Source organism: Balaenoptera musculus, chromosome 2 (assembly GCF_009873245.2).
Source record: "Balaenoptera musculus isolate JJ_BM4_2016_0621 chromosome 2, mBalMus1.pri.v3, whole genome shotgun sequence".
Classification (NCBI taxonomy): domain Eukaryota; kingdom Metazoa; phylum Chordata; class Mammalia; order Artiodactyla; family Balaenopteridae; genus Balaenoptera; species Balaenoptera musculus.
In genome coordinates, this window is record NC_045786.1 from 81,239,956 (window position 1) to 81,253,290 (window position 13,335).

The 13,335-nt window shown below is 43.4% G+C and overlaps 1 protein-coding gene across 3 annotated transcripts in view; it reads left to right on the plus strand.

Annotated features, from left to right (window-relative positions):
- Window positions 1-13,335, plus strand: part of GNB5 (G protein subunit beta 5) — a 56,502-nt gene that overhangs the window by 29,311 nt on the left and 13,856 nt on the right. For all 3 annotated transcript variants that reach the window (XM_036843422.1, XM_036843424.1, XM_036843425.1), the window contains 3 exons: window positions 739-780; window positions 2,807-2,883; window positions 8,879-9,011. In XM_036843422.1, coding sequence (XP_036699317.1) covers window positions 739-780; window positions 2,807-2,883; window positions 8,879-9,011 — 252 coding nt within the window. The remainder of the gene's footprint in view (window positions 1-738; window positions 781-2,806; window positions 2,884-8,878; window positions 9,012-13,335) is intronic.

Consider the following 13,335-nt stretch of genomic DNA (forward strand, 5'->3'; position numbering starts at 1 on the left):
GGGGAATGTGGACTCAAAGGCGAACGGTAGGGAGGACAGGCTGGGGAGGTGGGGTGGGAAGAGGGGGAGGAGAAGGACCATTAGTTACTGTCAGGCATCTGAAGGTAATTTCAGCTTTACCTTTTCCCTGTATAACTTACTGGCATTTGGGGTACGATGGCGATGACAGTTTACCAACAGTTTGTGCTTGGTTTATAATTGGCATAAAAGAAGTGTCTGAGTGTTGCTTTCTGTCATTGTATCTACACAAGGAATGCAAGGTTGAGAACTGAGGCTTGCATCAGGCTGGAAAGTGCTGTCGCCACCTACTCCCATTTCTTCAAGGATGGGTTGGAGGGTCTTGATTGTCCAGATACTTGCTCTGGCTTTCCACTTGGCACTGCCCAGCTGGACTTGGCTTTCCATGAGGTTCTCAGCAGTTACGTGTTAGGGCTTGCTGACAATTTTTGAACTGTTTACTCTTTTTTGTTTTTCTTCAAGTGTAGTTGATATACAATACTATATAAGTTACAGGTGTACAATATAGTGACTCACAAGTTTTAAAGGTTATGTACTCCATTTATAGTTATTATAAAACATTGGCTATATTCCCTGTGTTGTACAATATATCCCTGTAGCTTATGTTATACATAACAATTTGTACCTCTTCATCCCCTACCCCTATATTGCCCCTCCCCACCTTCCATCTCCCCAGTGGTGACCTCTAGTTTGTTCAACTGTTTACTCATTTCCCTCCAGGATGGGAAGGTGATCGTGTGGGATTCCTTCACTACTAACAAGGTAAGGCATTGTCCCTGGTGGATTGAGTCACTTCGGAACCCCAGCCCTGTCCTCGTCCTCTCCAAGCACCCCACTCCTGGTCGCCCTGCCCTTCAGGAGCCTATTTGGGGGTGCAAACCCCATGAAAGCCCACCCGTGTTCGGATGGTTCAGCAGCCCACTGTAGCGTTCATTCCTCTCTTGAGCCGAACCCCTCGCCCACAGAAGAGCATGCAGGGCTAACGCAGAGGGTGCTGGTACGGAAACAGGAAAGGGCATGGCCCCGAAACTTGTCACATTCACGCATGCTACTACTGCATTTAGGATTTTTCTTCTGGCTGATGATAAGAGGTACCCAACCCCCAGTTTCCTCTCCCCTCTCTGTCTTCGACTAGACTCCATAGCACGTGGACTTGAGCAAACAGTGGGTGGGGAGCTGAGACTTCAGTGGGATTAAACTCTCTTCACAGGGGTACTGTGGAGTCTCAGCCCCTTGCAAGTCTGGCGTAGGCATGTACTGCTCCAAATGAGACCTAAGTTTAGACTTCTAATGAAACAGAAAGGCCAGAATCTACGTGTAGGTGCGCTTGCATGCCTGCATCGTGTTGGCATTTGCAGTAACCAGTACTGTATATTAAATGTGGACTCCAGTGTTTACTTAGAAAGAAAGTCTTCCTTTTCACTGTATAAAAAAGGAACCTATATCTGTCTCAAATTGAACAGCGTCCTTATTCCGCATTATTGAACGTGTTCAGTAAATGTCATAGTAGGCAGTTGTTACACAGCCTGCTCAAGGGGCCCCAGAACCATCTTGTAGCGCAGAGTCCGGAATGGTCAGGCCCCTGGGGAATAATAAAAATGACAATGTAACAATTTGCAGAGGGCTTTCCTATACATCACTCTGCCTCTCCAGAACTCCTCCGCATCTTCAGGGGTGGGGGTAGGGGGCTGCTTGTGTCTATGCCTTAGCATGGCATAGAGCACACGCCGCCTGATGTCTGGGGAGCCATGGGGTTGCCACTTGTGGTCCCTGGCAGGGCCATGGTTATCACTTGTCAGCAAAGGGACCGGGATACCCTGTGCTGAGAGCGGCCACTCATTCGTGGAAGTAGGTTATTCATGGTGTCTGAAGGGCTACTACTCCGTGAGTGACAAAGAACTTTGACAGGCAGTATCAGGGCCCATGTCTCCCCACAAAAACACAGAGAATCATAACAGGCAAGAAGACCAGCACTTGAATGTACTTTACAAACCATCTGGTCCCATCCTCTCCCTTCCCAGACGGAGAAGGAGAATGAGGTAAGACAATGGCCAGCCTGTGTGAGGCTGCACATCTCGCCGGTGTTAGAACCAGGTCCAGGGCCCATGGCTCCCATGGAAATAGGGCCACAGACTCAGAAGTTTTTGAACCATGCCTTAGTTGCTTATATGCGTGCAGGAGAATACGGGTGACTCAGACCCCAGCCAGGAGCCGAGGACTTACACCTCCTCTGAATGCTTCCATTTTACAGGTTTCCTTTCCTCCCAGGGCACAACTCTAATCCCCCTTCCCAAGCCCACCCCCATTCCTACCTGCTCAGGAATGGTTTAAGACCCACAGAGGACAGAGGCTCTTGTATACTCACTCACAGGCAAACAAACTTGTAACATACATGTAAAAAGTCATTCAAGAACACTTTTTTAAAATAGAGGGAATCTGAGTAAATAAGGTGAAGTATATACGTATGTGAAATGAAACTGAGACAGATCTTTCAAAGAAAATGAGCCCCAATATTCATTCAGAACAACAGGGGGAGTATAACAGTAAGAAAGAAGTAAGACGTTAAGGATATTCTTTTGCTAGTTGAGATTTTTAACTTTTAGAATGTATGACATAAAGTTTGGTTGATTATAGAGGATCTGAGTCTCCTCATCAGTCTCAGCCCAAACCACTGACCTTTGAAGCTAGAAAGTAATTTGGTAGACGCTTCAGTGATTTTACTTGGTAAAAACTGACGTTTGTGTAGAAGCGCCCTTGTTCATTGCTTGCATGGTGTGATGTGTTGCAGGAGCACGCGGTCACAATGCCCTGCACGTGGGTGATGGCGTGTGCGTATGCCCCATCGGGATGTGCCATTGCATGCGGGTAAGTATGGGTGACACAGCAGCGTTTCACATGTCCTGTTGGCCATAAAATACTGTTCTATGACCTCTCTCCTGGAGGTCAGGTTAATATCTTTAGTCTCTACTTCCTTCAGAGGTGAGAGCTCACAGGATGCGTCCCAAAACCTCCATCACAAATCACAGTGTTAGACTGTCCAGTGGCCAAAACCCCAGGCAAAGACACTCCCAACAGGCAGGACATTCCAGGGCCTTAGAGATCACCTCCCAGTAGCGAAGGGCAAAGGCCAGACCTTCCATTAAGTAAGGTTAATTCTTCAGTACTCAGTAACAATGATAAATACACTACATTTTAAAAAACCCTCGGGTAATATGATTCTAATTGGGCATTAATTCTAGCAAATGCATAGAGTTGGATGGGTTATGTAAATTTCTCAATATTTGCTATTGAGATGTCAGATGTCTAGCACCAAATTACAAAAAGAATACATTGGGTATATCCTTCTGTGATATATGATGAATATAATAATATAGCACACAATATCTTCAACAGTAGTTCAGAAAATGATTCTGTAGGCTATTTCTTATTTTAACCCTCACTACATGAAACCCTGTGGAAGGATTTCCAGGAGGACAGGGGGACAGTCAGGGGTGAGAATAATTTTACAAGGCCCAGGTAGACAGCTTTTTTGGTGACACCCGGTGCAGAGAGAGTACAGAGTGGAGGAATGGCTGGTGCCGTAATCTCTGTCATCTCTGTTTCCCGGGTCCTGGCATGTGGTGGATGGTCAAGGCCTGCACTGGCTGTCTCACAGGCTGATATAAAAACCAAAGTAGGAGAAGTTCAAGGTGTGAATATTTGGGAAAGCACTTGTTAAAATTTCGGGAGTCCCATGGATGAGGAGAGAGCAGAAAAACTAAACTGAGAAAGACTGAGTCCTCATCTTAGATAAAAGCACCATCTGCCCTACTCAGACCATGCTGCGATTCGTTTTGAGTTTCCAGTGATAATCTAACATCGTGTTTCCCAGCTATGGCCTTGTGACATCCCTGTAACTCCATTATCACACAGATCCACACCCATGTCGTGTTCTCTAAATGTCGTTATAGGTGACAACAGGGTGTTTTTCTCTTCATCTGCCTGACTACTGGGTCTATCTCTCAGTTGGTTCCAAACTTGAAAGCTAAAACTCCACCAGTATTTACACAATTCCCTTCTCAAAAAAATGTGTCAGTTGATTTTATATACATATATGTGTATTTTTTATTTGAAGCCATTATCACCAAGAAGCCTTCATTCAGGTATTGTACACTTGCTATGAGCACCTGTGTGCAAGACACTGGACTGGGTGTCCTAGGGAAATTCAAAGATGAATAAAACATAGTACCTGCCTCCGAGCAAGAATATAAAAATAACAATAATGACCACTTACTGACCCTCTATCATGCGTCAAGGGCCATTCTGAACTCTATATTACCTTCACAACAGCGCCTTGTGATAGGTGGGTGGGATCCACTCCATTTTATAGTTAAGAACACTGAGGCTTAGAGAGGCTAAAAAACATAATGAAGATCACAAAATGAGTTAGGTACTAAAGCAGAGATGCAATACCAAATGCATCACATTGCAAAACCTTTCTGCTTCTCATAGCAATGCAAATAAACCCAAGTGTGAGTGAGTATCCCGACAGAGCTACAGAAATTACTCTGAAGCTTCAGAATAGGAGAACATGTTTCACCTTGAGAGTCAGGGAAGCCCATAGTCTGAAGCATGCTGGTTCATTGTCACAGCCAAGTGCAAATCATTCTCACTCACACCATCTATAAACATGCTTGCCAAAGCTAGTTACTGGTAAGAGACTACCCAAGTCTACACCTGCACCTCCAAGCAGTTGGAAAGGCAAAGGGATCCCCTAGGTTCCCCGCGGCCTCAGAAGGGAGTGCCCCTCCTAAATGACATTCCCCACTAAATGGAAGCAGAGCTCCTTGGAGTAAGACTGATTGTAGGTCTAGGGCAGGAAAAGAGTAAAGTGAGCCTAGGATATTTTCTTGTTCCAGAAAGCAAGGGAACACTCAACTCATATTAATGGAATCTTATCAAACATAAACAGGAGCCGCTTGAAGGGGCCCCCGCCAACTTTCCAAATTGGGATAATTATAGCATCACATGGAATAATGGTAGTAATGGATCATAACCCAGTTGAAGAGAAAAAAGAATCCATGGATGTGCAGTGATACTGGGAGGAGGAGGGATTGGATTTGTCTTTACAGAAAAATACCAGCTAATAAATGCAGAAGGAATTATCAAATTAGAGGATCGCCATTTTGTACCATGAAGTAATATTTTATTCAATCAAGGATAATCATGCTAAAGCCATTATATGATGGTTGTTGGGAACAGGATATTAACATGACCTAAAGGTGTCACACCACAGATTATTATTACAGGCATACCTTGGAAATATTGCAGGTTTGGTTCCAGACCATTGCAATAGAGCAAATATCACAGTGAAGTGAGTCACACGAATTTTTTGGTTTCCCAGTGCGTATAAAAGTCACGTTTACACTAGCCTATAGTCTAAGTGTGCAATAGCATTATGTCTAAAAAAAATATGTATATACCTTAATTAAAAAAGGCTTTATTGCTAAAAAAAACTAACCATCAACTGAGCCGTCAATGAGTCTTAATCTTTGGCTGGTGGAGGGTCTTGCCTCAGTGTTGATGGCTGCTGACTGAGCAGGATGGTGGTGGCTGAAGGCTGGGGTGCCTGTGGATATTTCCTAAAGTAAGACAGCAGTGAAGTTTGTTGTATCGATTGAGTCTTCCTTTCACAAACAATTTCTCTGTCACGTGCAGTGCTGTTTGATAGCATTATAGCCACAGTAGAACTTCTTTCAAAATTGGAGTCTATCGTCGCAAAACTTGCCTCTGCTTTATCAACTCAGTCTATTCATATTCTAAATTCTTTGTTGTCATTTCAACCGCCTTCACGGAGTTGATTCCATCTTAGGAAACCACTTTCATTGCTCATCCGTAAGAAGCAACTCCTCATTCGTTCAAGTTTTATCATGAGATTGCAGCAATTCAATCGCATCTTCAGGCTCCACTTCTCATTCTAGTTCTCTTGCTGTTTTCACCATATCTGCAGTTACTTCCTCCACTGAAGTCTTGAACCCCTTACTGAAGTCTTAAACCCTTCAAAGTCATCCACAAGGGTTGAAATCAACTTCTTCCAAATTCATATTAATGTTGATATTTTGACCTCTTCCCATGAATCACAAATGGTCTTAATGGCATCTAGAATGGGGAATCCTTTCCAAAGGTTTTCAACTTACTCTGCCCAGATCCATCAGAGGAATCCTATCTATGGCAGTTATAACCTTACGAAATGTATTTCTTAAAGAATGACTTGAAAATCAGAATTTCTCCTTGAACCATGGGCTGCAGAATGGATGTTGTGTTAACACGCATGAGAACAGCATGAATCTTGTGTACATCTCCATTAGAGCTCTTGGGTGACTGGGTGCATTGTCCTTGAGCAGTAATATTTTGAAAGGAATCTTTTTTTCTGAGCAGTAGTTCTCAACAGTGGGATTAAAATACTCAGTAAACCATGTTGTAAACAGATGTATTGTCACCCAGGATTTATTGTTCCACTTATAAAGCACAGGCAGAGTAGATTTAGCATAATTCTTAAGGGTCCTAAGGTTTGAGGAATGGTAAATGAGCATTGGCTTCAACTTAAAGTCACCAGCTGCATTGACCCCTAACAAGAGAGTCAGCCTGCCTTTTGAAGCTTTGAAGCCAGACGTTGACTTTTCCTCTCTAGCTATGAAAGTCCTAGATAGCATTTTCTTCCAATATAAGGCTCATTTGTCTACATTAAAAATCTGTTGTTTAGTGTACCACCTTCATTAATTATCTTAGCTAGATCTTCAGGATAACTTGCTGCAGCTTCTACATCAGCCCTTGCTGCTTCACCTTGCACTCATGTTATGGACAACAGCTTCTTTTCTTAAACCTCATGAACCACCTCTACTAGCTTCAGACTTTTCTTCTGCAGCTTCCTCACCTCTCTCAGCCTTCATAGAACTGAAGAGAGTCAGGGCCTTGCTCTGGATTAGGCTTTGGCTTAAGGGGATGTTGTGGCTGGTTTGATCTATCCAGACCACTAACACTTTCTTCCTTTCAGCAACGAGGCTGTTCTGCTTTCTTATTCATGTGTTCCCTGGAGCGGCAATTTTAATTTCCTTCAAGAACTTTTCCTTTGCTTTCACAGCCTGGCTGTTTGGCACAGGAGGCCTAGCTTTCAGCCTGTCTTGGCTTTCAACATGCCTTCCTCACTAAGCTTAATCATTTCTGGCTTTTTATTTAAAGTGAGAGGCATGCAGCTCTTCCTTTCACTTGCACGCTTGGATGCTATTGTAGGGTTATTAATTGGCCTAATTTCAATATTGTTGTGCCTTAGGGAACAGGGAAGCCTGGGGAGAGGGAGCGAGATAGAAGAATGGCCGGTCAGTTGGAGCAGTCAGAACACACACAGCATTTATCGATTAAGTTCACCATCTTATATGGGCACGGTTCATGGCGCCTCAAAACCATTACAATAGTAACAGCAAAGATTACTGATCACAGATCACCATAACAAATATAACAATAATGAAAAAGTTTGAAATATTGCGAGAATTACCAAAATGTGACACAGAGTGAGCAAATGCTGTTGGAAATAATGACACCAATAGACTTGCTTGATGCCAGGTTGCCACAAGTGTTCAATTTGTAAAAATGCAATAAAGCAAAGCGCAATAAAGCAAAATATGCTTGTAGTTACAAGCAAATCACCCTTACCATGGAGAGATCTGGTGGTCCCCACTTTGACCAAGTAATCAAAGTTGGCATCACCAATCTTGAGACAAGAGGCATTGCAAGCCTCCTAAAGTGAAGCAGTAAGAAAGAAATACACAGTATCACCTTTATATATCACATTTATATTATTGCTAAAAATGTTATACTTGAGGGACCTCCCTGGTGGCACAGTGGTTAAGAATCCGCCTACCAATGCATGGGACACGGGTTTGAACCCTGGTCCGGGAAGATCCCACATGCCGGGGAGCAGCTAAGCCCGTGTGCCACAACTACTGAGCCTGTGCTCTAGAGCCTGCGAGCCACAACTGAAGCCCGTGTGCCACAGCTGAAGCCTGTGTGCCACAACTACTGAAGCCCATACACCTAGAGCCCGTGCTCTGCAACGAAGAGAAGCCACTGCAATGAGAAGCCCACGCACCGCAACAAAGAGTAGCCCCCGCTCGCCGCAACTGGAGAAAGCCCACGCGCAGTGATGAAGACCCAACGCAACCAAAAATAAGTAAAATAAAATAAATTTATAAAAAAATGTTATACTTAAATATAACCATTAAGAAACAGCATGACAAATCCAGACTGTGTGACATTCTGTAGGACAACTGACCTAAGTTCTCTCATTATAAACAACCAAAAAAATGTGTCTGTTCTCCATTAAAAGTTCTAAAAAAGACATAAAAACAGAATGTAATGTGTGGCTCTAAATGGGCCCTGGATCCTGGAGACAGTTGGGAAAGATTGACTATGGATGGCTTATTAAACGGTGTTATGGAATTTTTGTTTTCGCAGATGTGATAATGAGTTAGTGATTATAGAATATGTTCTTATTTTTAGGAGATGTAAATTTGCAAATTGAAGTATTTAGATGTAATGTGTCATGTCTGCCACTTGTATTCAAATGGTTCAGAATTTGCTCCCAAAAATATGGCAAAATGTTAAGTTAGTGAACGTATGTGAAGAGATCTGGGTGTTCACTGTACTATTTTCTCTTTCAGTTTTACTGTACATTTGAAAATCTTCAAAGTAAAAGCTGCGGGAAAGGTTACAACATATGATACTGCCAAAGGAAAACAATTTGAAAAGTTTGTGTGAATAAGAAAGCATACACATATTCTACTGCCCTATATTAACATTTGACACTTCTGTCTTTCCATGCTAGTGGTTTGGATAATAAGTGTTCTGTGTATCCACTGACGTTTGACAAAAATGAAAACATGGCTGCCAAAAAGAAGTCTGTTGCTATGCACACCAACTACCTGTCGGCCTGCAGCTTTACCAACTCTGACATGCAGGTAAATAAGGGGACACATGATGACGGGCCAGCCTGCTGGGGAGCGGGGTTGGTCGTGGAGAACTAAAGCGGAGGTGCAGGCGAGGAAGCTGTTCTGGTGTCCCTCTTCACAGGAGGGTGTGTGCACTCCATCTGGCTCTAAGAGGAAGCTCCTGTTGTTTTTCATATATATGTGTATATGTGTGTATTTGTATATATGTTTATATGTGTGTGTATGTGTATATATGTGTGTATATGTGTATATATGTGTATGTATGTGTATATGTGTATACGTGTGTGTATGTGTATATATGTGTGTATATGTGTATGTGTATATGTGTGTATACATGTATATATGTTTATGTGTATATATGTGTGTGTATGTGTATATGTGTATATATGTGTGTGTATGTGTATATGTGTTTATATATGTGTATATATGTGTATATATGTGTGTGTATATATGTGTATGTGTATATATGTATATGTGTATATATGTGTGTATGTGTATATATGTGTTTATATATGTGTATATATGTGTGTGTATGTGTATATGTGTATATGTGTTTATATATTTGTATATATGTGTGTATGTGTGTATGTATGTGTATATATGTGGGTATGTGTATATGTGTGTATATGTGTTTATATATGTGTATATATGTGTGTGTATGTGTATATGTGTGTATATGTGTTTATATATGTGTGTATATATGTGTATATATGTGTGTGTGTGTATATGTGTTTATATATGTGTGTATATATGTGTGTATGTGTATATGTGTGTATATGTGTATATATGTGTGTGTATGTGTATATATGTGTTTATATATGTGTATATATGTGTGTGTATGTGTATATGTGTATATGTGTTTATATATTTGTATATATGTGTGTATGTGTGTATGTATGTGTATATATGTGGGTATGTGTATATGTGTGTATATGTGTTTATATATGTGTATATATGTGTGTGTATGTGTATATGTGTGTATATGTGTTTATATATGTGTGTATATATGTGTATATATGTGTGTGTGTATATGTGTTTATATATGTGTGTATATATGTGTGTATGTGTATATGTGTGTATATGTGTATATGTGTGTGTATGTGTATATATGTGTTTATATATTTGTATGTGTATGTGTATATGTGTATGTATGTGTATATATGTGTGTATGTGTATATGTGTGTATATGTGTTTATATATGTGTATATATATGTGTGTATGTGTATATGTGTGTATACCTGTATATATGTTTATGTGTATATATGTGTGTGTTTGTGTGTATGTGTATATATGTGTATATATATATATTTTTTTGGGGGGGCATGCCACTCAGCTTGTGGGATCTCAATTCCCCTACCAGGGATTGCACCCAGGCCACGGCGGTGAAAGGGCCGAATCCTAACCACTAGACCACCAGGGCATTCCTGGTTATATTATTATTTTTAATGCAATCAGAAACGGGGAGAGTCAGGGCTGCTGACTGTTGGTAGAGATGAGATGAACTCCATGCCATATTGAACTTCCTCCTCTCATTGACTTGCTGGGGGTGGGAGTGGGTCAAGGAACTTTCTGGGGTGGTGGAGATTCCTATCTGGGTCAGAGAGGTGGGTCCAAGGTGCTTCCGTATGTAAAACTTCACAGGGTGTTGACTTCCAGAGTTGCGCACGTGACACACCTCATCGTACCTATTTTACACTCCCGTTTTAACACATTCGAAAAGAAAAAGCATCAGAGAGTAAATCTGTGCCCTACTTTGAACAAGCCACAAAGTGGAGACAATCCAACTTCAACGCTTCGGCCACGTTTTCTCTCACAAGTCCTAAAGCATCCTGTCGTGTCTCTGTCACATCTCTCCAGAAAACCTGCACAGATGTCACCACCCACATTGCCAGATACCAGGGGTGACTGAGTAGCAGGGGAGGCTGGGAGCTCAGAGCAGGAGTGGGGGGTCGTAAATGTGCTGCAGGGGCCACGCTGGAGGACGAGTGTGTTGCCAGTGAGGTGGAGGGGAGCATTGTAGGAGGCAGGTGGCCCTAGAGGTGGGCAGGGCCCGATCACAGGGTGCCCTGAGTGGCGGGGCTGACCCTACAAACGGCAGGGAGCCATTGCTGGGGCCGGGGCAGATTGGGTTTGTTTGAAGGAGGAGACTGAGTCAGATTAAAGGCCACTCTGGCTTCAGCTGACTGATGTCAGTGGCAGGGGCGGGGTGGGGGGGGCAAGGATAGCGGCAAGGAGACCCGGGGATGGGCAATTGTCTCACTGCTGACTGGAGGGCTGTTCGGACTTACAGGGCAGCGTTTACACCTGTTACTTGCAACCAGGAGTCTTGCAGGCCTGTGCAATAGAGAGTGCTGTTGCCCTAGCTGCTGCAGTGACCAGATCGGATGTCTCTGGGCCCGAGGGGCAAGCCAAAGCAACAGAGGATGTTTAGTCTCCTGTTCTGGATGGTGAATCCTAAACAAGGTTTTATTATTCTCTGTGTTTTGCTTTTCTCACTTGCAAGTGAGGATGGTAGTAAATTCCTCCCTCATGAGGTTTTCTGAGGATTAAATGAGATGATTCATCTCAAATACTTAGTAAATATCAATAAACATTAGCTCTTATTGTTTGGTTATTTATATTAACACAAAGCTTCATGGGTGATTCAGATGCATAGCCTAGTTTGGGTAACACTGAACTCATGAACTAAGCTTCCTTCCAGCTCTGGGATCCAAGATGAAAAACAAAAACCTCAAGAAGCTGGTATAAGACCTACAGATTCTCTACATTCCAGAGTAAATGAATGACAATGAGTTAGAGGATCTGTTTAGTGCATTTATCATAATGAATGTTTGGTTTATAAAATTTATTTTTACTTACATTGTAATGAAGATCACAAATATTTAAAATATTTTTTAAATATTATGAATTTACTGTTAACTTTTAAAAACTATTCATTTCTTTGACTGAAGAGTATGGTATGGAAAATTCCCATTAAAGCGCTAGACCGAGGGAATCATTTCAGGCGGTCATTTGTTTGGACCTGATGTCCCAAAAAAGATTGGCAATTACTGGCCCCTTTGCAAATGTTAGGACAGGAGTGGGGTGGAACATCCACTAGTGGGTGTGACCAGCAGAGACTGGAGGGAATTGTAGCACATCACAAAATACAAGTTCTCAGATTAAGACACGGTCCAAGTCTTGTGTGTTCCTAAGCTGCTTTTACCAGCCTGAGTCCTCTTGTCAGATGTACACAGGCCTCTTAAGGGAAGTCGAGGCCAGAGGGAGTCCCATGGGCAGCTGCATGGGCTTTGCAGCCTGGAGAGTCTCCAAATTTGAGAGCTGCCTGCAAGTAGGGGCTTTGAGGAGGGCCTTGGGGCCCACACCCAAGAAGCCTGAGAACTCCGGAACTCAGCCAGCTCTTTCTCCATGGAGGGGCCTCTCCTGGCTGCGAGAAGATCCTAGGCCTCCCAGACTGCTGGCAGGAACCCACTCCAAGACGGTGTGGCCAGCAGGTGCAAGGCCAGGGTGGGAATGGATTCTTTCCTTGTAATATGTCCCCTCCCTGCAAGAAAAAGAAGATTCTTTTACAAGTGCTAGGCCTAGCGTGCGAGAGGGAAGGGAAGAGAGGGGGAAGGAGGGAGAGGATGAGAGGAGACCACCAGCACGTGGAAACTAGAGGTGCAGCACAGTCAGTGGGTACACTGAATGCTGGCAGTCCTTTAAGGCCTACTTCCTGTTTTCTTTCCTCAGCCATCAGTAATCTCCACCCACAGAGGGCTCTCTTGTGGGCACTTACACTGCAAGAGCCAGTTCCCACACTGTCTTATCACCTCGAGCAGCAGGAAGGTGGGGCGTAGGGAGGCTCTGCTTGCCAGGGCTTAACCCCTGGGGGTCCCCCATGGCTGCTCAGAACCCTGCTGGCTCCAGGGCTCTGCGATACCATCAGCTGGGTCTTTGAGGCCTTGAGCCCTGGATCCCCACTGCCTTCCTCCCAATTGCACCAGAGCCCGAGCCTCACACACACTGGCAGTAACAAAATTTAAAACCCTAGTTCTGGCTGCCATGCCTTTCCCCAGGCACCCCAGTGTTCTTCTTCATGCATGGGCCAGCCTTTGTACTTGAAACTATCCAGAGTCTGCTTGAGGGACAGCTGCACTGACCTCAGACAGATTTTCCTAAAATATACCCTTGATTTGATCATTCTGCTCAGAAGCTTTCCACAGGTCCCTCTTGCCTACAGGCTAAAGTCCTCACTCTGTACCCAGGCACACCTTTCATTCACTGCCCAGGTGCGCCTTCACCTCAGCTCGCTCTGCTGTCCTCCCCTTCCTTAGTGAGTGGCCAGCTCTCA